Below are 27,660 nucleotides of genomic sequence, written 5' to 3'. Positions count from 1 at the left end.
TAAGCCTTGCAACATAAGTTGTTTGTAAATTGGGGACTACTTCCTGTACTTTGAGGTCTCCATGTTTTTCTTCACTTTGCAGATGGCAATAAGATGCTATTGACCTTATTTCTGAAGAAGACAAAATGGGTAACAAAACAAGTTTTAGAAAAACGCCCCCAAATCTTAAAAAGTAATTTTGACTGTGGGATCATTAGCAACAGCAGTCCAGCTGCACTTCAAAACAGGTATATTGTCACTGATTTCATTGTAATTTAAAATATTTTCAGGCCTTGAGCTTCTGAGAACAAAGTTGCAAGTATGCATAGTGGGGAGAAGGGGAGGTGCCTTGAGTTGTTGAAATAGATGATGAGATTGGACCTTCTGCTTTCAATAATGTTACTCCCATAAGTAGTAATCATGGATTTCATGAGGCATATAATAGGTCCTGGGGTAGTTAGGATCTATCATCAAAGACCTTCAAACCTTTTTTTAGGGTTTTTATATCTTGAGGGCTAACTTGGGTAGGACTGCAAGCTCCTTATTGCCATGAGTAGTATACATAAAGACATAAGCATTAGAAACTCAAAAGTAAGAATTTCTGTTACTGGCTCTGACCTAGTTTTTATGAATATGGGGATAACTTAGCAGCCTGATCTCCAGTTTTTGTATTCTCAAAAAGCATTATGTGTATAGGAAAATGTTAAAATTTCTCTATTGTAATATCTTAGTATTCATTAGTACACATATACTCTCAAAGAAAGATTGGAAAGGTTAATATTTCTGAATGACCAAATCACATTTTTTTCAGTTTGTTTACTTTGAAAACAGTGATTTTAGGGCTCCATAAGACTGCTGTTAACTTGAATTACAAAACCACCACAATTCAACAAACAGACTTATTTATTGCCAAGTGATTGTATTATGAAAATTTTCAGACATACAGGAAAATGGAAAGATACACACCACCTAGATTCTTCAGTTAATATTTTACTTTGTTTTATTATTTCTGTTCATTGCTACTTTTAAATACTGCTTAAAGACTAGTCATGTATTGTTTACTTTGATATGAGGAATGTTATCCTTGTTCCTCAACTCCATGATGAAAATCTCTTATTTCTGGATAGCATTTGTTTTCTGTAACACTTAACCATACACGTGTATAAATATTGTTTCTATCCCTACTATCATCCATCCAGGTTTTGGTTAGTAACTTGAAGTTCAATATATATAGTCCAGGACCTGCAAATGTACTGTGTGAAACAAATTTGTATTACTGAAAGGAGAAAGAATATAAATGATTAACTTACTATTTTGTCTTCACCCCTCTGCTTTACTTGAATCTGATGGGTGATTTTTGGTTTTAAAATCACTTTTCTGAGAATTGTCCTCACCTTACTATACTTCTCTGACTATGAATAATTTCCAAGGATTCAAATATTGATGGAAATGGCTATGTAGGAGGAGCTGGGGAGGTGGTCTTAGGTGGAGGTAAGTGTTGGGACAGGTAGGAACAGTTGCTCTAGAGATTCCCATATTTTAGATAAATGTAGGTTAATTGGCATTTATAGGCTTGGTACTAGAAATGCCTAGCCACTATTAGAATTTTATGCCTTAGGAAAAATGTTTTCATATTTTCAAATGAAAGAGGTAAACATATTTTGGAATACAACTTGTGCATAAATTGTATGAATGCTTTTTATGTTGTCCAAGTTTGCTGTTTGTAGATAAATAAATCTGAAGGATTATGATTGTTACACTAATTAAATTGACCATATCACCTATAACCATTTTTTTCTTTCTGTGGAACTGGGTGTTGTAGGATAACTTAACTATATGTTCTGAATGGTAGATCAAAGTTTTTATAGTGTTTTACAATTTGTATCTTAGAATTGAGGAGATGAGGGGGGACAGCTTTTATTTCCATAGACGAAGTATATTTTAGTTCAGTATTCTCCACAAGGAATGAAAAGAACAGGTCTGCCTGACTCCAAAGTGTGTGTTCTTTTTTACTGTACTCTTTGCCTCCAGGGCAGGCTTAAATGAAAATGTCCTCCATTTAATTTATGTTTTTCAATCAGTTTCTCTAATTTAATTCTTAACATACTGGCCTATCAAAATGCCCAGTCTTTCCTCTAGCTAACTAAGCTCACTAGTCGAATGATGGTTAATTATTTTGATTGTTTTAATATAGGGGAGAAAGGAGAGTTAATGATATTTCAAGTTATTTAACTGGAATGACCAGGAAATTTTCAGAAACAGGAGTTTTAAGGGAGTAGCTGGATTATAGGAATAGATGATTGAATCCAGTTGAATGTTGTTTTTGTTTAGATTTATTTTGTCTGTGAAAGTTCATAGTAATGAGATTGGAGGTATTAAGCCAGTCTAGCTAGCTAAAGGGATTATGAAGCAAATAATTGAACTTTCAGAGAAGACTCAGAATTCAATATCTTAATGGGTTTTTGGAGTATTTGTTAGCCACCTCTCTTTTTGCTTTCTGGAAAAGAAGCTGAAGAACAGAGGGATGAAATACTGAAGATTTAATACTGTTATAGCTTGGCTAGATTGTTTTTCATTTTCTTTGGCCTTCTGCATTAGAGTGTTTTTGAGAGGTTATTTGAAAATTGTTACTTGAGCAGGTGAAGGGAGGTTACTTTCTGTTACCATTCACTTTGCATTGACAGTTGGAAATGTTGACAATTCAAGTTTAGATATGGGAACAAATGGAACTTTTGTGTGAAATTTACTAATTTGGAATTGGTGATAGGAAAAACCATGTACCTGATTGTTTGTTGCTGGCCAGATTTGCCTTAAGAACATCAAACCAATTAACCAAATGAAGTTGGAGGAAAGGATCATGACTAGAAACTGACTTGTTAAATTATTACACCATCTTACTTGAGCAATCAACAGTAAAAATAATAAGAGTATGACAGCATTCTTATAGTCTTTGAAGTAGTCTTTGAAAATAAGTCTTAAATGTTTATATAAATGAACAAAGAAATGTGTTCTGCAAAACCTTTTATTATAGATGAAAAGGTGATTTCAGTCTTTAAAACATTTTTTTAAAATGTGGAACTATTACACATGTTGAAAAAGTATAAATCTAATATATAGTAGAAATGAACCCCACTTGACCTTTACCCAGATCAAGATCATTGCTACTCAGTGGCCCTGATGTATGCCTTCCCAATCCCCCACCTGCCAACTTTTATAGTGATTAATAAATCCTTTTTTTTTCTCATAAGTGATGAAACTTTGTGTATTGCTAAATAACATAGTTTAGTTTTGCCTATTTTTAGACTTTAGATAAATGTGGCTTTGGTGTTTCATTCTTTTTGCCCAGCATTGTTTTTGGTCAAAGAGTAGTCAAGAATATGTGGCTAAGAATTTGACTAAGCATTTTATCCACCTCAGGAGATTGTCTGCTCTTTTATAGCAGGAAGTGCTTATAAGAAAGGAAAGGGGAAGACTATACCTCTTCACTTAAGATTAAAAAATTTATCGAAGCTTAACTCTTAAGATGGAGACAACTTTGTCCCTAGATAACCTTGACAACTATTTTTAAGGTATTACCTGACCAGAGAGAGTCAGTCTTTTATTGCAAGGATGAGGGAATTGAAGGTGGAGACTGTGCTTTCAAGAGACATGATAATATGAATGCACAATTACTAGTTTTAAAGCTGTGGTTTTTAATGGACATGGCAGCTCATACTTGTAGTCCTAGCTACTCAGGAGGCTGCAGTAACACATTCACTTGAACCTATGAGTTCAAGACCAGCCTGGACAGCATTGGGAGAGCTCATCTCAAAAACAAAAACTATGGCTTTTATCAGCTATTGCTTATATTGAAGTATATGTGTGTATTAAAATTGAGAGTAGTTGATCGGTAATTTTTGAAATAAGGAAACTGAATACTGGAAAAGAATCTGAACTGAAGGAATTTAGGAGAACCCAAAGAACACAAGCTACTTGATGTGCTGGTATTTTTGTAGAGGATTGTTGATCCTGTTTTGTGTTTGTGATATTTGTTTATGTTGATATGGAATCTCAAATATTGTGTTTCTCTTATTGCTTTCCATGTTGCTTCCTTATGCTATTTCATGGCTACCAATTTTATTCTTCTCCATTTCATTTCCTTTATTGATTTAGTAAAAGGTATGATATTATGAAGATTCCTTCAAAAACTATCCTCAAAGGATAAAAAATTTAGTTCAAAGAACAATAAAAGGCTATCATTGGTCTCTATGTAGGAACTTGAAATCTGCTGGGATATGAGAATTTTTTTTGTGTGTTAGCAAATGTTTTAGGACATTGGAAACCTGATTCCTACAAGGTTTTCTTTTAATTAGCAGTTCTTCAATGAAACAAATATGAAAGCTTTCTAATGCATTTCTATTTACTGGTCAATCATTTAGATCAAATTTGATGGTATTTTTCTATTGTGCATAAATGTAACCCTTGCTACTTGTGGATAGTTTATTTTTTGAACAAATAATGAGCTTTTATCATAGTTAATTCATTGTTAACTGAAGAAAAGTTTTAATCTAGGACTGCCTTTCTTCAAACTCTCAATGTAGTCAGCCAGGGTTTCTATAGAATTCAAACTTAAAATTTAAACCAAGTATCATAAGGGAGATATACAACAGACTGGGGATGTAATTTTAGTGGTGGAGTATTTGCCTAGAATGTATGAAGCCCTGGGTTTACTCCTAAGCACCGCAAAAAAAAAAAAAAAGATATATGTCCCTTCACCACAAAATCTCCTGTAGTACTTGCTGTGATATAATATAAATGCCTTATATTAGGTAGGCTGTATTTGGATAATGGTCCAACTTAATGATGTAAGCTATTTTTAACACCCCTAGTATTTCTCTTATATGAATTCCTCAAGCGGATATACTTTTCTGAAATAAATTAACTCTTAAGAAACATGGTAAGCATTGTTCTTTGAGGAATATCAATTTGATAATACCTTATTGGCCTTATGTGAGGAGGTAATTAGGTACAGGGGTTATTAAAACAAAATTATAAAACAAAATTACTTTGGTTAAATTTTACTTATTAATTTAATTGAATAGACTGGAGTTCTTTGGAAGACTTTTAACACCTGTAAAGTAAAAGCACTCAAGGAGACCAAGTCATAAATGACTTGGTTATTTGTTTGCCTGAATTGGTTAAGATACTGTTATGGTGATTTGAATTTTGATGCTCATTTTCCCTTGTAGTGAATAATAATAGTTTATTGTTACTGTTGCTATAACTTATTGTAATTCCTATTATAGACAAATGATTCTTTAAAGCAAGAAAGGTAATCTTCCTGCAGTATCTTACACAGTATCAGGAACTTAATGAGTGCTCATTAAATACCAAGAACAGACCCTTTCTCTTTAATAATCATATATGATTTGTTTTGGTCATCATGGTACTAGGTACAGTGAATCTTTTGTGTAATAATTAGCTCAATCTTGAATTTGACTGCTATGGCAGTAAATCATGTACAGTAACCATTATAGTCTTGCTCTTTTGTTTGTAATCCCACTTTCAATAAAATTGTTTTAATCTTATAGAAGAAGAAAGTTGAGGAAGAAAGGAGATAATAGTGTTTACAGAAGAAACGATTTATGTGTCATTGATTGCCATTAGCTGTTGGGAGGCAAATAGCTAGATGGATGGGTTAGGAAAATCTTTGTGGAAGATTTTAGTTTCATGAGTATTTCCTCAAAATTCAAATAACATGAGTTCTATCTCATGTTTTAACTAACTAGTTAGGGAACACTGAATTAGACAGTAAGGATGAGTTAATATCAAAAAAACCATATGAATTATGATAGTTTCATTGTTAATTTTGAGATGGTAAATGGAAGGAGATACCAATAAAAATTAAATTTGTAAACTGACATTTTAGGAATAACAAGAATTGAATTTATTGTTGTATACATTGATAGTAGTTATAGGCAATTAATATGCAAATACAGCGATACTTTAGGAAGCCATCATAGCTCTGACTGGTCTCATTTAAACTTTAACATGAGGTTAAACAATGCTAAATAAAAACACTCTTTAGAAATGAAATAAGTTGCTTGTCTCCATTAAAGTGTCTTTGCAATGAAAATAGCTTTGTCTATGTCTAATTACTGGAAACATCATTGAATATAGTAGATCTTTTATGTTAATAAACCAAGGGTCTTTATCTCTTTTACTATGAATTGAACTCTAGAAAAATAACAGGTCAGCTCTTTAATTATAGTATAATTTCATATAATAATAGCAGTATTATCCTGTGAGTCCTAAAACTGATGGACTATACTGATCTCACAAGATGTTTTTACTTAGCAATAATATCTGATTTTGGGGAAAAAAAATCTTTATCAGTGTGCTTTCTTTAAAAAAATCTATTATATTGAGTAGTATTTGTTGAATGCATTGATACTTGAAACATGTTGTATGTTCTTAGTTTTCAATATTTAATAACTTTGCTCTGTGGACATTTAGTTTCAATCCCCAAATCATTTTTACTCTAAATCAGAGCGAAAGAAGGCTTTTATTTTTATTTTATTATGCTACACAGCTATCTGGCATTTAAAGATGGAACAAGATAATGAAACTATGTGAGATAGATGAAATAGATCTTAAAACTGTGTAAAGGCCAGTCTTGTAGAAAAAATGAGCATGAGGAACAACTAAAATCTTTTAAAATAAAGATATTTTTTAAAGGTTATTAAATGAGCCAGTCACTTTATTAAAAGGCAGATCTCCCATTTAAGATAGTTTAATTATTAAAATAATTATATTTAAATAGCATCCTGTATAAATAGCCTTTATACAAAAAGTTTTCCTTTTGAAATAAAATAAAAATCATTATGTTTAGAAAGAATTTGTATAATTTAAGTAATGTTGGATATAAGTAATAACGTATCTTTTTATAAATTAAAGTATTTTAAAGTAAAGTTTGCATATGAAGTCAAATGTGTACACTTAACTACATTAAATTGTGAAGATTAAGGATAGCTGATTCTAGATGATGTGCCTAGAATGATGGAGCTGGAACCCTTATATTTAGCCCCAAGTTTTTTTAGTCTTCTCTGACATCCTTCTTCCTCAGTTTTTTGCTTCTAAATTATTCATTTGGATTAGCTAGTCAGTATCTGCCAAAACATTCCCTACCCTTTTGTTTTATTTTTTTGTATGTTCTATTTTTTTATTAGTTGCACATGACATATCATACATTTGAATCAAATGGGGTATACTTTCTCATTTTTCCAAGTGTACAGGTTGCAGAATCACATTGGTTATACAGACACATATATACATAACAGCAATACTAGTGTCTATTTTATTCTGCTGCCCTTCCTATCCCCCCTTCCCCTCCCTTCACCTCCCATCACTTACCTCTACCCAATCTAATGTGACACATTTCTTTTTTTTTCCCCCCCTCACATCATCATACATGTATTTTGTATAAAGATGAGGGTCTCCTTCCATCTTCCGTGCAATTCCCCTTCTCCCTCCCATTCCCTCCCACCTCTCTTCCCTATTTAGTGGTAATCTTCTCATGCTCTTCTTCTCTACCCCATTTTGAGTCACCCTCCTTTATATCAGAGAAGACATTCTGCATTTGTTTTTTAGGGATTGTCTAACTTCACTCCCTTTTGTTTTAAATAGACTGGTTACTATCAATGCTATATCTGAGAGTATGTTGAAATTGTCAAGAGTAGAATGGTTTTACCAGATTTGAGATTTTCTTGCCTGTCCCTACTTCCAAACTTTATCATGGGAATTAAGATTCTTAAGTATTGTGACCCAAATATTTTTTTCAGTATTATTTAGAATCTAGAAATTCATGGTTTAATATTTAAATGTTTGCCTTTTGTACTTAAAAAAAAAAATTGTAGGCATGCATTGAGTACTGTTGAGTTGCTTTAAAGCTGAAAATGTCACAGAACAATTCTGATCTCCAAAATGCAGAGCTTTGAATAAAATGAAACAATTTTCTCTCATGTCTGAACAAACACAAGAAGATATAAATAAATTTGTAGACACTTTTCCCAATCCTCAAATTAGGAAGATTTGGTTTGTAGTTTTCAATTATTGCAGTTCTATATATGAAGACACCTCAGTATAGCTTGCCTAGTGTAAAGCAGTGCTTCAGGCAGCATGACTTATTTTTATATCACTTCAAATTTCTTGGATCTAAGATTCATAGGCAGAAGTGGAAGTGATAATAGTATTTCTATTCACTGGAAAGATTCTTGACATGTGGAATACAGAGCAAGGATATTTTCTGTCAGCGGTTCTAGCCATTGCATGACCAAGGCTTTCATTCATTTTTATTTTTCCTGCCCCAGATTCTTTCATTTTTAGGTCATAAAGAATTACCCTCTTCAAGAAGTAACCAAGTATAATGTGTTTGCTATAATAACCACTTTGATTATTATATCATATAATGTTACTCCGATAAAGTACCAATGTCAAGTAATTTGGCTAAAAATGTAAAGTGACATTCCACCACTTTGAGCAGTCTTTGCAAAACAGAGGGAAAAAATAAATCTGTTTAAAATTCAATAAACTGGGGGTAGAGGTGTGTGTAGTTTAGCAGTAGAGTGCCGTCTCATTAGCACATGTGAGGCCCTGGGTTCAATTCTTAGCTCCTCTTCCCTCATTAATGAATATATCTGTAATTCTCAAACAGGTTTTAAGATAAACATGCTAACCCCTGTGGAATAATGAATGTTATTATTTTATAGAAATTGGTAGTTTCTTTTAAAATGTTACGGATATTGAAGCTTTCATATAGTTCAATATTTCTAATTACCTCTCCCTGACACCTTTAAAAAAGGACAAAATTGATTTACTCCTTTTTGTTATTTTCTTTTTTCACTCTTTTTCTTGCTGATATTTTCTGTTTGAAAAAGGAGCAATGTCTAAGGGATTTAAACTAGCTAAGTTGGATAGCTTTTGGTTTCTGTGGAGTAAGGAATAAACTTCATGTGAGAAGAAAACTTAAAATTCCACTATTGTCATGTATGTAAGAAATAAGAAAAAATTATTTTTAGTGTTTGCCAAAATGAACTCTGCAGACCACATATCCTAGAACTTGCAGTTCAAAATTTAAATTTGGAAAAAATTTCTTGCCACATCCTTTTATATTGATTTTCAATGGGCATTTACATATTAGAGCTAAGATACTCATCAATAAACTGTTAATTTCAGTATAATATTTAGTATTTAATTTAGGAATCTTCATACTAGCTTTATTTACTTAAATTGGTATTTGTCTTAATCTGTTTTTTTGCTATTACAGAATAGTGAGAATGAGTAATTTATAAAGAAAAGGATATTTATTTCCTACATCTCTGGAGACAGGGAAGTCCGTGGTCAAGCAACCTGTATCTGGTGAAAGCCTTCTTGCTGCATTGTTATGGTGGAAGGTAGAAGGGCAAGAGAGAACACATGTGACAAAATGTACATCTTGCACATCTACCCACATATGCACACGATTGGTCTTGGTTTTATAACCAATCTACTTCCCTAATGATGACATTAATCCATTCATGAGAGCAGACCCTTCAGGACTAAACACACCTGTTAACACTGTTGCATTGAGGATTCAGTTTTTAACCCATGGATTTCCGGGACACATTTAAAACAACAGTAATCCATGCAATTCAGCTTGAGAAAGACCAATCTAGCTACTTTATTTGAAGCCTTATGATGTTAGGTGACTTTTCCAAAGTCATAGAGCTACAATTAGGACTTACAGCCTTGCAAATTTTAAATCTTTTTATTCTTTTGTTTGAATTATTGCATTATGAATGTGAACGTTATGCATATTGTAATCAGCATTTTTTTCAAAAGAGTATCTGTTCATTTATAACATCCCTCTTGACTTGTCTTGGTGATTATTATGACACTTCAATATTCAGTAGTTTTTCAGCTTATAAGTATTCCTTCCCTTACATCTTGAAAACCAAAAATGTCCAGAGAAGGCCTGTGTATGCTTCACTTTTTTTTCAAGTGATCACTTTATTTTGGGTTATCTTTTGTTCTTTGCACCCAGAGTAATCCCTACAGTATTGCTCATTTTGCTTTTGATTTTATTAGTTGGCCAAACCACTTTGATTATTTTATCATAGTAAATTGTATGTCAAGATATTATTACTAGGACTAGGACTGTTCCTCAGTGGAAGAGTGCTTGCCTAGCATGTGTGAGGCACTAGGTTTGATTCTCAGCACCACATATAAACAAACAAACAAATAGATAGATAAGTCCAATGTGTGAGGCACTAGGTTTGATTCTCAGAGTCACATATAAATAAATAAATAAAAAAGTCCATCAACAACTAAAAATAAAAATTTTAAAAGATATTATTACTATAGATTATGCATATTAATTATAAATCTTACAGTATGTGTGTCCTGATTTACATATAATGTGTATATACAAAAATATAACATAATATACATATTATAATAAGAATATAATGCAAACTATAACATAATGTGATCTGATTATTAGTGGGAAATCCTATTTACATGGTATATTATACTGCATAATTATGTTGAAAAAGATAATGTAGCAACAAATGAATGTAAATACAACATAATTATATGTAATATTTGTTGATTTTTTTTCCTATTTGAATGTGTGCCTGACAGATATATAACATACATTTAATATTATTGTTTTTTTGTATATTATGTAATATAGAAAGAAAAAAACACGTGTTTGGCTCTTTTGTCTAGATTTTTAAACTTTTAGCCAGTACTGGACTTAGCTGAATAATCATTGGATAGTTTTAGTTGATCAAGTATGCTATTTTATATCTAAGTTGGAATTTTTTCAGATATTTTTAGTTGCATCAAAATGGTATATCAGCCTCTTTTTTGGTGTAATTCTTTTGTTGCCAACTTCTTGTTTGTTCCATTTTCCGATTAGTTTATTAAGTATCTTTTATAAAGCGGAACAAACCTTTTTTCAAATGGATACTGATGAAAATTGGTAGTTGTCAATGCCAGTTAAAGTAGAAGTTAAAAGAATTCTGTTTTTGGATAAAATTTGCTGGGAAGAAGTTTTATTCTGTGTGTTCTAATGTCTTTGATGACATATGTTTAACTTTAAGTGGGAAAATACAGAGTAGCTTTAAATAGTCTATAAGACATTTTCAACCTTTCCTATTTTGCTCAAAAGTAGAGAAACAACTACTTTGTTTATCTGGTAAGTACAGCATGCTCTCTGCTTGTAAAGAGTCCTGTTGGTTACAAGAGTATAGGTTAGTAAGAGTAGTCTTAAGACAATTGCTTATACATAAATGAGTACATTTATAGATGGTGTGGTAGTGGCCGTCTGTATATTTGTAGGTCTTTTCTGTCCTAGAGTTGATCTAGTAAAAGTGATTTAGAAAAGTTCTTTTTCACATATCAGTAATTCCTTGAAATTTGTATTGCTTTTCTGTTATTTAAATATTTACATGAATCTCTGTAATGATACTAGGCTTGAACATATCCTCATGTGAATTTCCATATTTTAAGTTTTAAAATTAGCTTTGTGTTTAATGTTACCTAGACAGTGTTCATGTGTATCCCTTGGTGAGATTAGATTTCTATTGTTTTAGTAGTCCTAGTAAAGAAGGTTATTTCCCCCCTCTGTGTACTTAATAATATAGCTGGCTAGCTTGGCTTGCTTATATTTTTGATCCTGCCACTAAATGGCAGGAATAATAAAAGGTGGATTGAAACGCCAACTCTAGCTGTTGGCCTTAGCAACTTTGTACTTTACCTTGGTTAATGCTGAGTTTGGGTATGCATGAAGTCTTTCAATTTGTAGGACTTGCTGTGTGAAAAGATCTGGTACCTTTGTATAGCTCGTGAAGGTCTAATATCAGGGTAAAGGAGAAGGAAGAGAAAACCTTTAATCCTTGAGGTAATCATTGATATTCTATCACTTTGATTTTCACTCTTTTATTGAATTATATCCTTTGTTGGATATACTTCTTTAATTTTCTGATTGTTTTGCTATATTGACATCCATAATTGGTCATTTCTTTTGGTACCTCTAGTTGTTTGCCCGCTTACTAGTTTGAATACATTTTAACCTGGACAATTTTAGTAGTTACATGGGTAAAAACTTAGCTACACTTTACAAACAAACTCTTAAGAGTGTCTATGTAATTCTTTTTATAAGACGTATTATTTTCCACAAGAGCCTGTTTGATGATTAGCCTTTAAAGAATAGAAAGGAGTCTGGGGGCAATAGAGCACGCCTGTAATCCCAGTGGCCCAGGAGGTTGAGACAAAGCCAGCCTTAGTAAAAGTGAGACACCAAGCAACTCGGTGAGACCCTGTCTGTAAATAAAAATACAAAAAAGGGGTAGGATTGTGACTCAGTTGTTAAATGCCCATGAGGTCAATCCCCAGTACTCGGTACCCGCCCCCCTCAAAAAAAACCCAAAAAAACAGAGAGGTGGACAGAGTGTTGGGATACAGCTTCTATGATTATGTGACATTATTTTCATAAGACTTTGTAAAATAAGCAGCTATATTGTCAGGGAGTTATAGACAGTTTCTGTGATGTTCCAGCCAAAGTCATCAGGAGATTGTTGGACCCTCAGTCCTATACCCTTAAGGAAATCAATTCTGCCAGTAACCTAAGTAGACTTGGAAGTCTTAGCCTCCAGATGAGAACCCAACACTGTTGACACCTTGATTACAGCCTTATGAGACCCTAAGCAGACAATCTAGGTAAACTGTGCCTGGACCAATGAAACTATGATATGTTGTTTTAAACCACTAAGTTTGTGGTAATTTGTTATGTAAATTAACAAACCTTTCTTCCTGTCTTTGAGTGTTACTTCCTGACTTCTCTCCATCTCATGTTATCAAGAAATATTTATCAAGTACCTCTTAGGTGGCAGGTACTGTGGCTACAATGGTGTGAACCCAAATAGATATGAATTCTAATCCAGAAGGGAAAACAGACTTGTAACAAGAATGACAAATGCTGTGAAAGTCATGAGATACAAAGAGGGCATATAATAGGATTTTCAGAACTTATTCAACTTTTAAAAACTTATGCTTTCCACATTGCTTTTTGTGATGGTTAATTTTGATTGTCAATTTGACTGGATTGAAGGATATCTAGAAAATTGATACTGAGAAGTGGGGTTATTGTTGTGACTGACTGTGGTTCAGAAGCCTTTGGAATTGGCTCATGGGAATAGTTTGGAAAAGTTTAGGTGTGGGATACAGAAAGCAATAAGCAGAGCTTAAGAGTGGTTCTGATGTGGGCACAAGAGACTGATAAAAATGCAGACAGTAAAGGCCAGACTGAAGATGTTTCAGATGGAAAGGAGGACTGTGTTGGAAACTGTACAAAAGCTATCCTTGTTAAACCAAGGGCACAGAATTTGGATACATTTTGTCCATTCCATGATACTTTGTGGGAGGCTGAGTTTAAAGGTGATTGACTTGTTTATCTGGTGAATATAATTTCAAAGGCAACCCAGTATTCAGGCAGTGGCATGGATATTTCTGTCTGCTTTTTTTTTTTTTTTTTTTTTTTTGCCAGGTTTACAGCAAGAATCAGGAGTACAGATGAGAAGAGTAGAATGATTTGGAAAATTTGCAGTTTGGTCAAAAAGAAGAATGTGTAAAGATGCAGCCAAGGAGGGTGCCCTTGCTAAAGAAATTAGAGCTGTTCAGAAACCACATTTGCATAGTGACTGTAGGAAGGATGCCTGGAGGGAATCAGAAACCTGCAAGTCCATAGCTATCACTGGCTGAAGGGTTGAGTCTGTGTATGTTTCTGGGTCTTGAACTTAGTGGAGTGCTGTACCACTGAGTTTCATCCCTAGCCCTTTTTATTTTGAGCCAGTCTCACTAAGTTACCCAGGTTGGTCTGGAACTTTTGATTCACCTTTTTAAAGAAAGTCGCCCCCAAAAGCCCTTCCCACCCTACACTGCCTAAGCCAACAAGGCAAAATATTCAAGGCAGCTGTGGCCAGATTAGGCCCAGACCTTGATATCATCTGCATCCATGTGATGCTGGTTTTTCAGGATGTAGAATGCAATTTACAGGAATTCCACTAATCTCCCAGGAAAGCCCAGGAGGAAAGGCCATGTGTTGCAGATTCAGAGTACCTTGCAAGTAGTCCATGACAGGAGGATGTGTGGAGTTGTGAAAGGAAAGCTGAAGCTGCAGTGGAGAGAGACCCCAAGAAGGTAGAGGTGCCGGAAATATGGTCCATCTGCCAAGGGACGCTATACTAATAGTTGAGATTGACTTGGGTCTTGAGACTTTGTACTTGGACCTTCAAGCAGTGCTATAACAGTTAAGACTTTAGGGACCCTTGGGAAAGGGCTGAGTGCATTTTGCATTGTGAGTTATCTCCCACCCCCACACTGGCAGAATGTTGTAATTTGGATTTTAGTGTTCCCTAAAGGCCCATGTGTTAAACACTCAGTCCCTGTCTTGGTGCTATTAAGACATAATGGAAATTTAAGAGAGATGGGGCCTAGTGGAAGGTCTTCCAGTTGTTGGGCACATGCCCTTGAGAGAAATGGTGGGATTTTGCCCCTTTCTCTTTCTTGCTTTGGTGCCATGAGGTAAGTAGGTTTGCTATGCCACATGTTACCACCATGATGTGCTCCTCCTTACCCCTCAGCAGAGGCCTAAAAAAATAGGTCTCACCAATCACAGACTGAAACCATCAGCCTCCTCTTTATAAGTTGATTATCTTAGGTGTTTTGTTATAGTAACAAAGAGCTAACCACTTTTTCCCCTTTTAAAGCATATTCCTGCAATCACAAAAACTTGCTAAAGCTTTATAGTAGTAACATTATGAAAATAATGATACATGTGCATTCTTTAGCCCTTGTATCTGCTCTTTCCCTGCCTTTTTTGCTCAATAATTTATCCAGGTTTAAGTTAAATTTCAGTTGTAGAAGCCTTGCATATGGTAAGCTTTCTATGGCCTGGTCTACCCTGCTTACTAGTATCTTCAACACCCAGTGTAATATATAAGGATAAACAAAATATATAAGGATAAATAAAATCTGATATGATGGAATTGGAGTTCCTATACATTTTTGAAGGGAGTGTAAATAGTATTTATTTTGGAAAATGATTTAATATTTTTGTAAATACATGCCTATTCCATAACCTAGGAATGGAATTGGCCACAAAGTATTCACACCCCCCCACACACCCCTAATGAAAACACATGTCCTTAAAAAGACCTTTACAAGAGTATTCATTCATATTTTGTAAGAATGTATAGCCTCCTATTATTGCCTTAACTGGAAACAACTCAAAAACCCTTCAGTAAAACTATGGATTATAGTAATAGTAAAAGGAATAAACCTCAAAAACATGTTAAGTAAAAGAAGCCAGATTCACACATATAAAAAGTAGGATTTGGACTTCAAAACATGGAAAAAAAACTGCAAATGAACAAAATAAATATATGAACAAATATTAATATGTGAAAAAAGTCAGTGTTTGAAAAAGGGAAGTGACTGGAAAGGTAAGGTGTATGTGGAGACTTTCTGGGTTGATGTTTTCAGGTGATGAGAGTGATATTATGTATACAGTTGTCAACTCATTAAATCAATATGTAAGGTCTGTTTATTTTAATGCATGTAAATTATACTTCAGATTCTTTTAAATGAGAAAGTATGAGTGAGTCATGTGTCCTTAGTACCTCATGTGTTCTGTTCTTTGCTTGATTGTATTTGCTTGTTTGTTCCTGCTACAGGATTATCAGATATTGTCAGCTCTGTGAAGTTGGGTACCAAGTTTGCCTTTGTTTCTTAGTTAGAAATGTGTACTTATATGCAGAATGCCCAGGCTTATTAGTTCTGAGGTTGAAAAGTATTTGAGAATATAATTTATTCATAGCTTGATATCTATATTTTATGATTGCATTTTCAAGAAAAATATTTTCTTTATTACAGAATCTCATATTTGATGTTTTTCTTTATGGAGCTTCTTGATTTTTTTCTGAGAATTCACAAAAGACATGTAGTTAAGTATTGGTAGAGTAGTCCTGTTCCAACCATGATTAGAGATAGAATAAAGTTACATTTATAAACCAAAATTTAAAAACCAAAATTTTCTTAAATGTGATTTATTTCTTAAAACTAAATATTAATCCTAGTTCTTTTAAACTCACTTCCTGCCACCTATTCCTAATTTCTTGAGATATGTAAGAAATGGATCAGATTATTTTACTTTTTGATAGAAAAGTCCTTAAATACCAGAGCAGTTTGAAAAAGAACTAGATGGCTATATAACCATCTAATTTGCCTAATTAGTAAGATCCCTTGGTGGGTTCCCCCCCAATGGAGATAGTATTAATTTTTATATGATATAGCGGCTAGATCAAAAACTTGAAAAATAAGTATAGTCAGGATTTTCTAGAAACTAAAAATTGTATAACTATTGATGAAGGTAACTTGGCAGGTTTCTCAGTGCTGGTGAGTCTGATTTTTTTTTCTTTAAATAGATGCCACTGTTTATGACTTATGTTGGGAAGTCTTTTAAAAAACAATTTTGAAATTCTGCAACACTTTTATGCACACTTTTCTGGTAAGAAAATCCATATCTATCAGATTCTCAGAGATCCTCTTCCAGAAGGGTTAAACAGAGGCCTTTAACCTCTGTTTTCTGTGAGATTTTTTTTTTTTTTTTTTTTTTTACATTGCCAGCTGCTGGTTGTGCCAACTTTTTAGAAACAACAAAACCTAAAGTTGACAAGACATTATTCCATATTGAACATTTGCCTGTACTAAAAGCACTGTCAAAGTATATTTGATAGGTTTGTTGTGTCCCCTTCTTTTCTTCATTGTTTTTTACTCTTTCTGATCTTTTTGGCTGCAGAACTATAACATTTTGCTTCTGTATTCCAAACCATTCTAGTTAACAGCTGTAAAAATGAAGAAGAAATACTCCCTTTAGCATATCTGATTTTTTAATGGAATCTTTAGTCATAATATACTTGTTCTCAATTATAATATCAATTTTATGGGGAATATGAACTTCTTGGCAAGATGTTAAGGAATGCCAGAATCTGAAACCGTGTGGCCACATGCATATCTTGTCACCTACCTGCTAACCTAATCTGCCTTAACTCTCCTATTTCTAATACTGTCATTATTCTTGGGGTGGTAGATACCCAATTTTAAAAACCCATGAAAGGGAAAAAATAATATGATTTTTGCAAAAAGTTAGTTACGATAAACTTCATATTTTAAGAAAATTCACAATGTAGACTCACTACATTTTGATACCCATAGTCAGTTTTAGTTTAAGAACATATACCTTTAGCCAGGTGCAGTGGCACATGCCTGTAATCCAAGCGACTGAAAAGACTGAGGCAGGAAGATCAAGTTCAAAGGTAGCCTTAGCAACATAGTGAGCCCCTAAGCAATTTAGCCAGAAAAATGTTTCAAAAAAATAAAAAGGGCTAGGGATATGACTCTGTGTAATGGCTCTTAGAATTTGAAATAACATTGGCTTATGGGCTTCAGATATATATATATGTGTGTGTGTGTGTATGTGTATGTATGTGTGTGTGTGTGTATATATATATATATATAAACTTCTGTAAAACAAATGTTTTTTGTATTAATAATAATTTTAACATTCAAGTCATTTAAAAAATATCCATTGTATGATAACTGTGTGCCAGGTACAGAGTGTGGGATATAAACCGTCTTTGTTGTAATGGAGCTTATTTTGCAAAAAGGGAAACAACAGAACAAAAGGATCAAGATAATGTTAGTAATAAGGCCATGAAAAAATAGAGTAATATGCTAGCTAATATCTGGGTGTACTTAACGAGTATAGTTATGAGGCTACCACTATAGATTTGAAAGTAAAAGAAAGCCTTTTGAGGTGATATTTGAGCTAAAACCAGAATTTTCAAGTTAGGCATGTGAAGATCTGGGTTAAGTGCATTCCTCCAAGTAGAAATAAGCTTAGTATGTTGAAGGAACAAAAATAATGTGCCTGTAGCCAGGATATAGTTTGAAGTGGTTGTGTTAGGATAGGGTTAAGTCAGTTACTAAGATTGGTAATTGTGAAAATTAAACCCTTATTGAGATGCTTTTTTCTTTTTTAGCTTTTTATTTTTATTGATTGATTGATTGATTGATTGTGTGTGTGTGTGTGTGTATGTTTTGTTCCTTTGGTTTTGAGATGGGATCTTATTATGTTGCTCAGGTTTGTCTCCACTTCTGGACTCAAGCGATTCTCTTATCAGCCTCCCAAGTAACTAGGAGTAGCTGGTTTACAGACACATGGTACCATGCCTGGCTGCAGAGATTTTTTTTTTCCTTCTAAATAATGCAACAAAAATTCATATGTCTACAGGAGATGTTTTGCATTTCTGTATACAATACTAAGTGGTTTTGTGAGTTATATAGAGAACTGATGAAAGACTTTAGAGACCAGACCATACAGGGACCCACATAGGACCGAAAAAAGGATGTGGAGTATTCTCTGAATGAAAATTTAATTAAGCCAATTGCACTTTTTTGTTTAATTTTAATTTTTTTGTTCAATTCTCAATTGAAACCAGGTTCTTCTCCTGCTAGGCAAGTGCTTTACCATTGGGCTATACCACCAGCTTCCAGGTACACACTGTTTATTATCCTTTACCTGAGTAATATATTTCTTTGGAAAAATGTTTACTGTACTAGACTGGGAATGTTACATATTTTACACAACTCGTAACTGCACACTAGCACTAAATCAGTAGAGTTGAGGAAAATTTTTGTTAGGTTGGATAATATACAAAATATTCTAGCAGAGCTTTAGCAAATACTTATGAAACTTACTCTATACCAGGCACTGTGCTTCTTGCTGGGGACTGGAAGATTGGTTTTTTCATATTTGCCTAGAGCCTAATCATGTGAGCTTGGTTCCTTACTTTGCTCTTTGCATGACCTCAAACAAATGACTAAACCTCTCTGTGCTTTTGTTTCACATAATTCTTGAGAAGGAAGGATAATGCCCATCTCAGTAAGTTGTCATGATGATTAAATGAGCTAATACAAATAAAGGTAGTTAAACAGTGCATAATGTATAATAAGCACTCATTGGATATTAAATGTTGGTTTTTGTTTGTATCATTTGCTTAAGGTAAAGGAGATTCCAAGTCTCAAGGGCTTTCTAATACATGGCAGAGGCAAATTGAGAGGAACCAGTAAATTAATGCTATTTAGTGTGTGTGTGTGTGTGTGTGTATATATATATATATATATATATATATATATATATATATATATATGTATGTATGTATGTATATATAATATTATATTTTTAAATGGTTAGTGCAAAGTGCAAAATCCAATTAGGGCTATAAAGGTGGGAGTGCTGACTTCTATCTGAAAAGATAGTTAAGATTTAGGAGTAGGTGTCTTGAGTTAGGTTTTGAAAGGTAGGTGTGGGAGGATATAGAAGGAATACTTGCTTTTCAGTAGTAACAAAATGGCTTATCCAATGGTATACAAGTATGGAGAAGCATTAACAGTACATGTTTAGGGAAAACTCAGAAGTTGGGAATATATGGTGAGAAAAAAGTAGGAAGGGGCCACTTCAGGATAGAGCCAGAAAAGGGAGTTTTAAAAACATAAGCACTTTACCTTATAGATTTGGGGAGACAACTGAAGGATTAGAATAGCTAACTAATAGTTCATTTTAGAGAGAAAATTCTGTTTTGTGTAGGATGTATTGGAAGTAAGAATAGAATACTGGAAGCCAGGAAGCCTGTAAAAAGACAAGTGAGCTAGATAGATAAAATAAAAGGCCTTAAATAGGGTGGAGGGAGTTTAAAAGATGATTTCATGGGACAACTGAATCTAAGATGTCTCCCAAAGAGCTGTGATAATGGTAACATTTTAACTAGAATAGAGAGCAGGGTTCATAGTGGAGGGCAAAATTTAAAATGAGTGCAGTTATAAATTACTGTTGAGCATGAGGTGCCTGTGGGCTGTTCAAATATATGGATTTAGAATCTGGAAAGGGAATTGTGTACTTGGGAGTTACATGTATTAGTTAAAGTTCAGGGAATGGGCACCGGAAGAGAGGAGAGGTTATAGTGAAAAGAAAATGAAGAAGACCAAGTCTTGATGTCAACATATGAGTATAATCCTGAAATATTTGTGAAGTACAATAACATTATATTAGGACTATGCTATTTCTAAAGCATTCAGTAGAACAGAGAAGTCAATATTAGAAAAAAGGGCAGAAGTTAGTTTCAGGCATAGAAAACATAGTACACAAACATTGAGATGCTTGCCTTGGGTGAAGTGTGCCTCATTTGGAATTTTGGTGTTCAGGTGGTGTCCCTTAGGACAGAGCCAAGTTTTTATTTAGTTTATCATAGATCTCTAATATATGTTAAAATATTAGAAGTATAACATTTTTCTGCACTAGATTAATCAGAGATTTTTCTAATAAAGCTGATCATGTTGAAATAGGATTTCTTTAGGAAGGAATGTAAAACTCTGAAATTAGAAAAATAGAGCTTTTTCATGAAGCCAGTATCTTCTTAAAAGACGGGGCTTTTTCTTCTTGAATTTTCATTGTATGGTTTTTGCTACTATGTATGAAGAAACAAAAACTCTTTTATGGAGGACCTAGAGTAATGCTGGAAGTGGAAGAGATTCAAAGAATGAATAGAAGTCATAAGGTGTTGAAGATGGTTTTTACTGGTCAAGCAGTACTTAATAAAAGATTTCCGGCCATGTTTATAATATGTTATCTATTATCAAAGAGTTGAAATCTGAAATGCTAAAATAAGACATGTGTTGGATTTTTTGTTTCTGAAGTAACTGAAGAAAGGGCATTAACTTCAAGGCTTATAAGTTATATCTCAACACATTTTTAACGTTTTTTTGTTGTTGTTGTTTATATGTATTTTAAACATATGCCAGGGGCTGGGGATGTGGCTCAAGCGGTAGCGCGCTCGCTGGCATGCATGGGGCACTGGGTTTGATCTTCAGTACCACATAAAAATAAAATAAAGATGTTGTGTTCACCGAAAACTAAACAATAAATATTTTTTAAAAATGCCAGTGTTTTTCAAATATTTAACTTTTGAACTCTTTTCAAATGAGAGTTTTATATAAAGAGCTCAGTAGATAAACAAATGTGGATTAAGTAAGATGGTATTTGTTGCTTCCATTCAAAAGTGTTTATCTATTCTGGTATTCCACTCTTGTCAGAAAAGTAGTTCTAGAGGAGGTCTTTGGAATCCCTAAGGTACTGTGAACAGTCTGAGATCCACTTTTAAAGTTCATAGTACCTAGAAGGTAGTAGAAATGATTACATACCTTGATTGCTGCATTGTTTTTTATAAGAATGTGGATGATGGAATCAAAGTTTCCCAGTTTAGATCCCATCTTGGTCACTTCATTACTGTATGACTTTAGACAAGTATGATAACGTATTTGTGCCTTAGGCTAATCATCTAAATAGTATCCTACCTCAGGTTTGTGTGTATGATGACGGAATGAAAAATGTTTTTATTCCAGTGCCTAACAAATATTTACGAGTATTGATAATGACTGAAAGTAAGTAGTGTTCAAAACACATCTCATTACCACTGTCCCTCTTTTCAACTTTTCTTTTGCTTCATCACACCAATTCTCCTACTTCATGATTTCTGCACTTGCATGTTTGCCTAGCACAGCTCTTTGCCCTCTTTGGCTGCCTCCATCTTTACATATGTCTCATAGTTGATGTAAACTAGATGCCTAACAGAACATGGTATGTATTACTTGCTCAAGGAATTTTTTTAAAGAAATAAATGATTTTTACTTTGTAAAAATGAAAACAAAACAATGCTAGATATCAGCTTAAGCCAGATGTTTTAAATGGTTAGGTATCAAGATCCAGTAGAAGAAAAATACAGAGGTAGCTCTTTGTGCCTTTCCTTCCTTGTTTATACAATAGCCCTCCTTGATAAGCAAGTTAGTACCTAGTGTTTGTTTACCTAGAGAAATAATATAGCATTTGTTGGATAAGCCTTAAAACAACTCAAAATACTGTTTAAACCATTATGTTTTTGAATACAGTATTGTACCAGTCATTCTTTGTCAGAACTCAAGAACCTGTAGAGGCACATGCCATTCTAATGTTGTCAAACAAGACTTTCTGGGAGTCTTTGAAAGGTAGACTGTCAAATTGACACTGTCTTCTATCTACAGGAGACAGTCTGCACCCTCACTTGGAGTCCATGTATCTTTATTTTTAATTCAGGAGCGGGGGGAAAAGATCAAACACAAAAAAACTTTAGCTAACCTGGTTTCTTGACTCAAAGCAATTAGAACCCTGGGGTGATTCAAGGTTTTGCCTAGCCATAAGGGGACTGTGTTGACACATAGTGGTACTTGGTGTGGTATTCCACCCCTCCCCCATCTTCCCTTTTGTCCTCCCTTTTCTCTTCTACCTTTCTTTCTGTTCTTTATCACTAGCATCATTGAGCAAAGTTGCTTTCCTCCCTTTTCTTAATTTTATTTTCCTTTCTGGTTCCGATTGATTTTTTTCTTTGTCTTTCTTGGATTTGTGACTTGTGATCTTGTGAACTGAACATGTATGGATATGGGATGTGTTTGCCTTTAATCACCCCTATATTTAGCCTGCTCTTTCATTGACAGAAGGTTTCCTTTTGTTTCTTTTTTTGATTATTTCCTACTCAATCTGTTTTGTAAAGCCTAACTTCTATACTTCTGAGGTTACTTTTGTGTTCAAAGTATACTTATCTTAGATTATATAAGAATGTAATATAGAAGTGAAGAGTATCAACTATTAAAGTTGATAAGTCATTTTAATGCTGGTGTTATGAAAAAGCAACACCTCTCACGCATCCCCTCAAAGAGCAAAGCAGAATTGATTCATTTATGTGTATGCATTTGGTAGGTCATTTTAGAGAAATAATATTTGAGAAAAAAGACTGAACTGACCCTGATGATACTTAATTTTTACTTTTAGCACTTTCTTCAGCACATTTATTTGAGCTAAAAGTTTCATTTAGCTATAAATTAAGAGAAACTTTTATTTCTCAGATTTTCTAGTTCAGGTTCTACTATATGCCATATTATGTTGAAGATTACCTCAGTAGTAGAGTGCTTAGGCATGAGGCCCTGGGATTAAGAACCTGGGGTATATGCTTTAGGTTAATTTTCGGGCTGAGACATATTAAAGGGCATATTATAAATAGATGTTTTGCTTCAGTACATTATCATTATTGTGATATTTCTTAGGTGGTTTTTTGAGTGTACATTCAGTATTTCAGTGTGATATAAGATGAACTAAATAAATCTTAATCCAGATGTTTTAAATGGTTAGATATCAAGATCCAGTAGAAGAAAAATACAGAGGTAGCTCTTTGTGCCTTTCCTTCCTTGTTTATAAAATAGCCCTTCTTGATAAGCAAGTTAGTACCTAGTATTTGTTTACCTAGAGAAATAATGTAGCATTTGTTGGATAAGCCTTAAACCAACTCAGAACTGTTTAAACCATGATGTTTTTGAATACAGTATTGTACCAGTCATTCTTCATCAGAACTCAAGAAGTATAACCGTTTTTTGTATAAATGCAATTCTAGTATTTACTAATCTTTTCTTGCTATATTAGGAGACAGGCACTTGGAATTTTCTTGGCTTTTGTAAAGTTTGTTGGGATGAAAAATAAATAAACTAGAGGCTTTACAAGGATTTAGGGGGGAAAAAGTAGCTTTTAGCAAATTCCGTATTCTTTTGTTTCCTATAAGTAAAAGCAATTATAATACAGTGTATTTTAATATCCAATAAAACAATACATTTTAGAAGACAGTACAGTTTATATATATTTAGCTTCTTTATAAAAGTGAGTCTTATAATAATTCTTTGCAATATGTCTATTTCTCTTCTCAAATTAATCACTTTTTAATTCTTTCATCCCAGTTTCTTACATGTTTACTTCTTTTTGAGAAGTAGTTTAATTATTTATATGCCACTTTCAGAAATGGAAAAACAGTTTATGTGAAACTTATTTTTTCTCTTTGAGTAAGTCTTTCTTTCATACATTATTGGAATTGCAGGTTGGCTTTGCATATATAATAATTATCAACTTTTGTCATATACTTGATAATAAATTCTTTTATTATAGTTAAAATACTTAAAGTTGCTCTGATCACATTAGCAAAAGGAAGGTTATGATAATGTTATTGGACTCTTTTTACTACTATGTTTCTCTTTTTTTAATTTTAGTATTTACTTTGGCTGCTAACTTTTAATGTCATTTTTGAGCCAACTCACCTAGTTTTACTTGGGGAAAACTTATAATTTGTGGGTGGGGGGAGTCTGTGTGTATATGAAATTTCCCATAATAAAAACTTTACACATATGTATGTAGTTTTTATTGTGTTTTGCTTTTTGTGTGCCAAGGATCAAACTCTAGGGCCTTGTGCTTGCTAGGAAAATGCTCTACCATTGAGCTATATCCCTAGCCATGTATATACTTATTAAATTCTATAAATTTTATATATACATACATGTCTACTAGATATATACATGCACATATCCGGTTTTCTTGGAAAAGTTCAATTGTACAGGAAAGTAGAGCTAATGTTACAGCGACCCTTTATGTATATATCACCCAGCTCCAATGATTATAAATATATGGTCTTATGTATAACACTTTCCCCCAACTATTTAAATAATTTTTAAAAATATGTGACTTGGGGGCTCAAGTGGTAGAGTGCTTGCCTAGCATGGGCGGGACTCGGGTTCGATCCTCATCACCACATAAAAATGAAGGCATTGTGTTGTGTCCATTTACACCTAAAAAATTAATATTAAAAAAAATATGTGATTTGGACATGCCAAAATGAAAAACTACTTTCGTGCACAGTTGCTTTAGTTTTTGAAGAAGGGAATAGAATACAAAAATTTAAGGTTTGTTAATAAGTAAATGTGCCAAGAAGGAATCATACAGTAAACATTACTTGGGTGTGGTGATACATGCTTGTAATCCCAGCGATTTGGGAGCCTGAGGTAGAAGGATGGCAAATTCTAGGCCATCCTCAGCAACTTAGCAAGACTCTGTCTCAAAATAGAAAGGGCTGGGGTAGCTCATTGGTAGAGCACTCAAGTATGAGGCATTGTGTGTTCAATCCCCAGTACTGAAAAATAAACAAAATTAAATAAACATTAATTGAATCTTATGAGGGAAGTGCTGGGAACTATGAGATACCTCCAGAGTACAAAAATCACTAAGAAGATATTCCACTGTGAGGTAAACCTAGAATAGAGGTTCCCACATGATGTTTTGAAAGCACAAATTAACGTGGACTTGCAGAAGCTGGGTAGAATAAAATATTAGAGAAAGCATCTTTATGAATAATTATAAGCTTCAGGTATGAGATGGTTGCATGAAATGGGGAGAATAAAATACATGGTTTTGGCAGGTTTCTAGATAGGCAAAACAAAGATCTGAGAAAAAAGACTATGCTAAAATTGCTCAAAAGAGGGTATGATTAAAACATACATTCCATTTTTCGTTATTTTCTGTAGTAGAAAAGAGTAGTTGTATGTCTCTTATTTGTTTTGCGTGACTTTTTTTCTTTTCTTTTTTCTTTTTGGTGGTGCTGAGAATTGAACCCAGGGCCTTGTGCATGTTAGGCAAGCACTTTACCAACTGAGCTATATTTCTTATTTAGTTGTAGATGGACACAATATCTTTATTTTGTTTATTTATTTATTTTATGTGGTGCTGAGGATTGAATCCAGTGCCCTCCACATGCTAGGTAAGCGTTCTACCACTGAGCCACAACCCCAGTCTCTCATATTTTTTTTTTTTTAATTGGAATTTTAGTGCTACAACTGAGGCATCCTGGAAATTTGCATAAAAAAATAAAAACTATTCTTTTTGTAGTGAGAACTGAATCTATCACAGATTTGTGTTATGTTATAAATCTAGTTTTGGGCACTTCCAGTTTAATATTTATAAACATGATGAAGAATTATTATGTAGTCACTTGATCTTAAACCAGAATTTTTTATGAGATCCAAAGCAAACTTTCATATCATTTAGTTGAAGAATATTATTTAACCCCAAGGAAAACTTAAAAAAAAAAAAATTCTTTTATGCATATCAGTCAAGTTTTGTACAAACTTAAGTCTGAACTTAATTTCTGTTGTCTTTTGAGTTCATGAACATTTTATTTGAAAAAAGATACTACTTTAAAAAGTATCCAGGAACTTACTCCATTTTGGAATTTATGTTGTTTATCTTTGTTAACTAAGTTTTACTTTGAACAAAATTGATATTTATTTGTATTTGTATTCTTGTTTAAATGCGCTTTGTTAACTAAGTTTTACTTTGAACAAAATTGATATTTATTTGTATTTATATTCTTGTTTAAATGTGTATATACACATAAATATACATACACACACATATATATATACATATATTTGTGATTGAAAAAATTGGCAGTTATAAGGGATGTCAAAAGGATAGAATGATGGGGGGTGAAATACTACTTCTTATAAGTAGAACATTAAAAACTTGAAGTTTGTGAAATAGTCTAGATATCTCTGTTTTTAAGACATGGATATTTTTTTCAAATTTTAAATTTAAAAGAATCTGGTGATAAATTACTAGAATTAGTAAACATGCAAGTTGTTTGGTTACACAGTCAATGTAAAAGTATCAACAGATGCCCGTCAACATGTCAAATTAAAAAAAAATAAATCATGCTAGCATTAAGGTGTGATTAATTCTAAGCAAACATGTTCAAGACCTCTAACATGAAATTATATACTTTCTGGAGAGACATAAAGAAGACCTAAAAAGAGAGAGAATCTGACCTAAATCAGTAAAGGAGATAATCTTACGGATTCATGGATTGGATGTATCTACATTATAAAGGTGTTAACTCTCCTTAATTGATTTGTAGAGTAAGTGAAATATCAGTTAAAAATCCTGCCAAATTTTTTGGGTAGAATTTATTTTAAACTTTCTGTGGGGGGCTTAGGGATGTGGCTCAAGTGGTAGCGCGCTCGCCTGGCATGCGTGTGGCCCGGGTTCGATCCTCAGCACCACATAAAAGATGTTGTGTCTGCCGATAATTAAAAGATAAATATTAAAAAATTAAAAAAAAAAAAAAACTTTCTGTGGATATTCAAAGAGACAAAACAAAAAGCACCAAATAAAAATGTTCTACCATATGTCAAGATTTAATTTAAAATTGTAATAATAAAGATAGCATAATATTGTTGCAAGGACAGAGGTAAATAACATTTGGATGGAATATAGAATCCAGAAGCTGATTCAGACATTAGTAAACCCTAAATAGAGGTGGGACTATAGAAAGATGGAGAAAATAGTTATTTCAATAAATGATGTAGCAAATATAAGGAGGAAAACAATTAAAACTGAATCCCTATTTGCACTACATATAATAATCAATTTCAAGTATATTAAAAACTGAAGAAGAAAAGCTTAAACTATAAATTCTCCAATGGAGAAAGAAATTGGATATCCTGATGATCTTGGGGTTACAAAGGATTTTTCCCCGAAGAAAAATACTAGCTCTGTCATAAAAAGTGGTAAATTTAGGCTTATGTCAAGAATTTCTGTTCCTTAAGTACCATTAAAAATGAAAAAAAAAAAAAAAAAGAAAAAAA

General features: G+C 33.2%; 1 protein-coding gene across 1 annotated transcript in view; it reads left to right on the top strand.

Annotated features, from left to right (window-relative positions):
- The window catches only part of Stt3b (STT3 oligosaccharyltransferase complex catalytic subunit B), an 87,546-nt gene continuing 59,886 nt past the window's right edge, over positions 1-27,660 (top strand). The window contains exon 1 of the mRNA XM_015489547.2: positions 1-227. Coding sequence (XP_015345033.1) covers positions 94-227 — 134 coding nt within the window. The 5' untranslated portion in view covers positions 1-93. The remainder of the gene's footprint in view (positions 228-27,660) is intronic.

The sequence above is a fragment of the Marmota marmota genome, unplaced genomic scaffold, assembly GCF_001458135.2.
Source record: "Marmota marmota marmota unplaced genomic scaffold, marMar, whole genome shotgun sequence".
NCBI lineage: Eukaryota > Metazoa > Chordata > Mammalia > Rodentia > Sciuridae > Marmota > Marmota marmota.
Note: the sequence above shows the minus strand (reverse complement) of the source record. Positions and strands in the feature narration are given on the sequence as shown.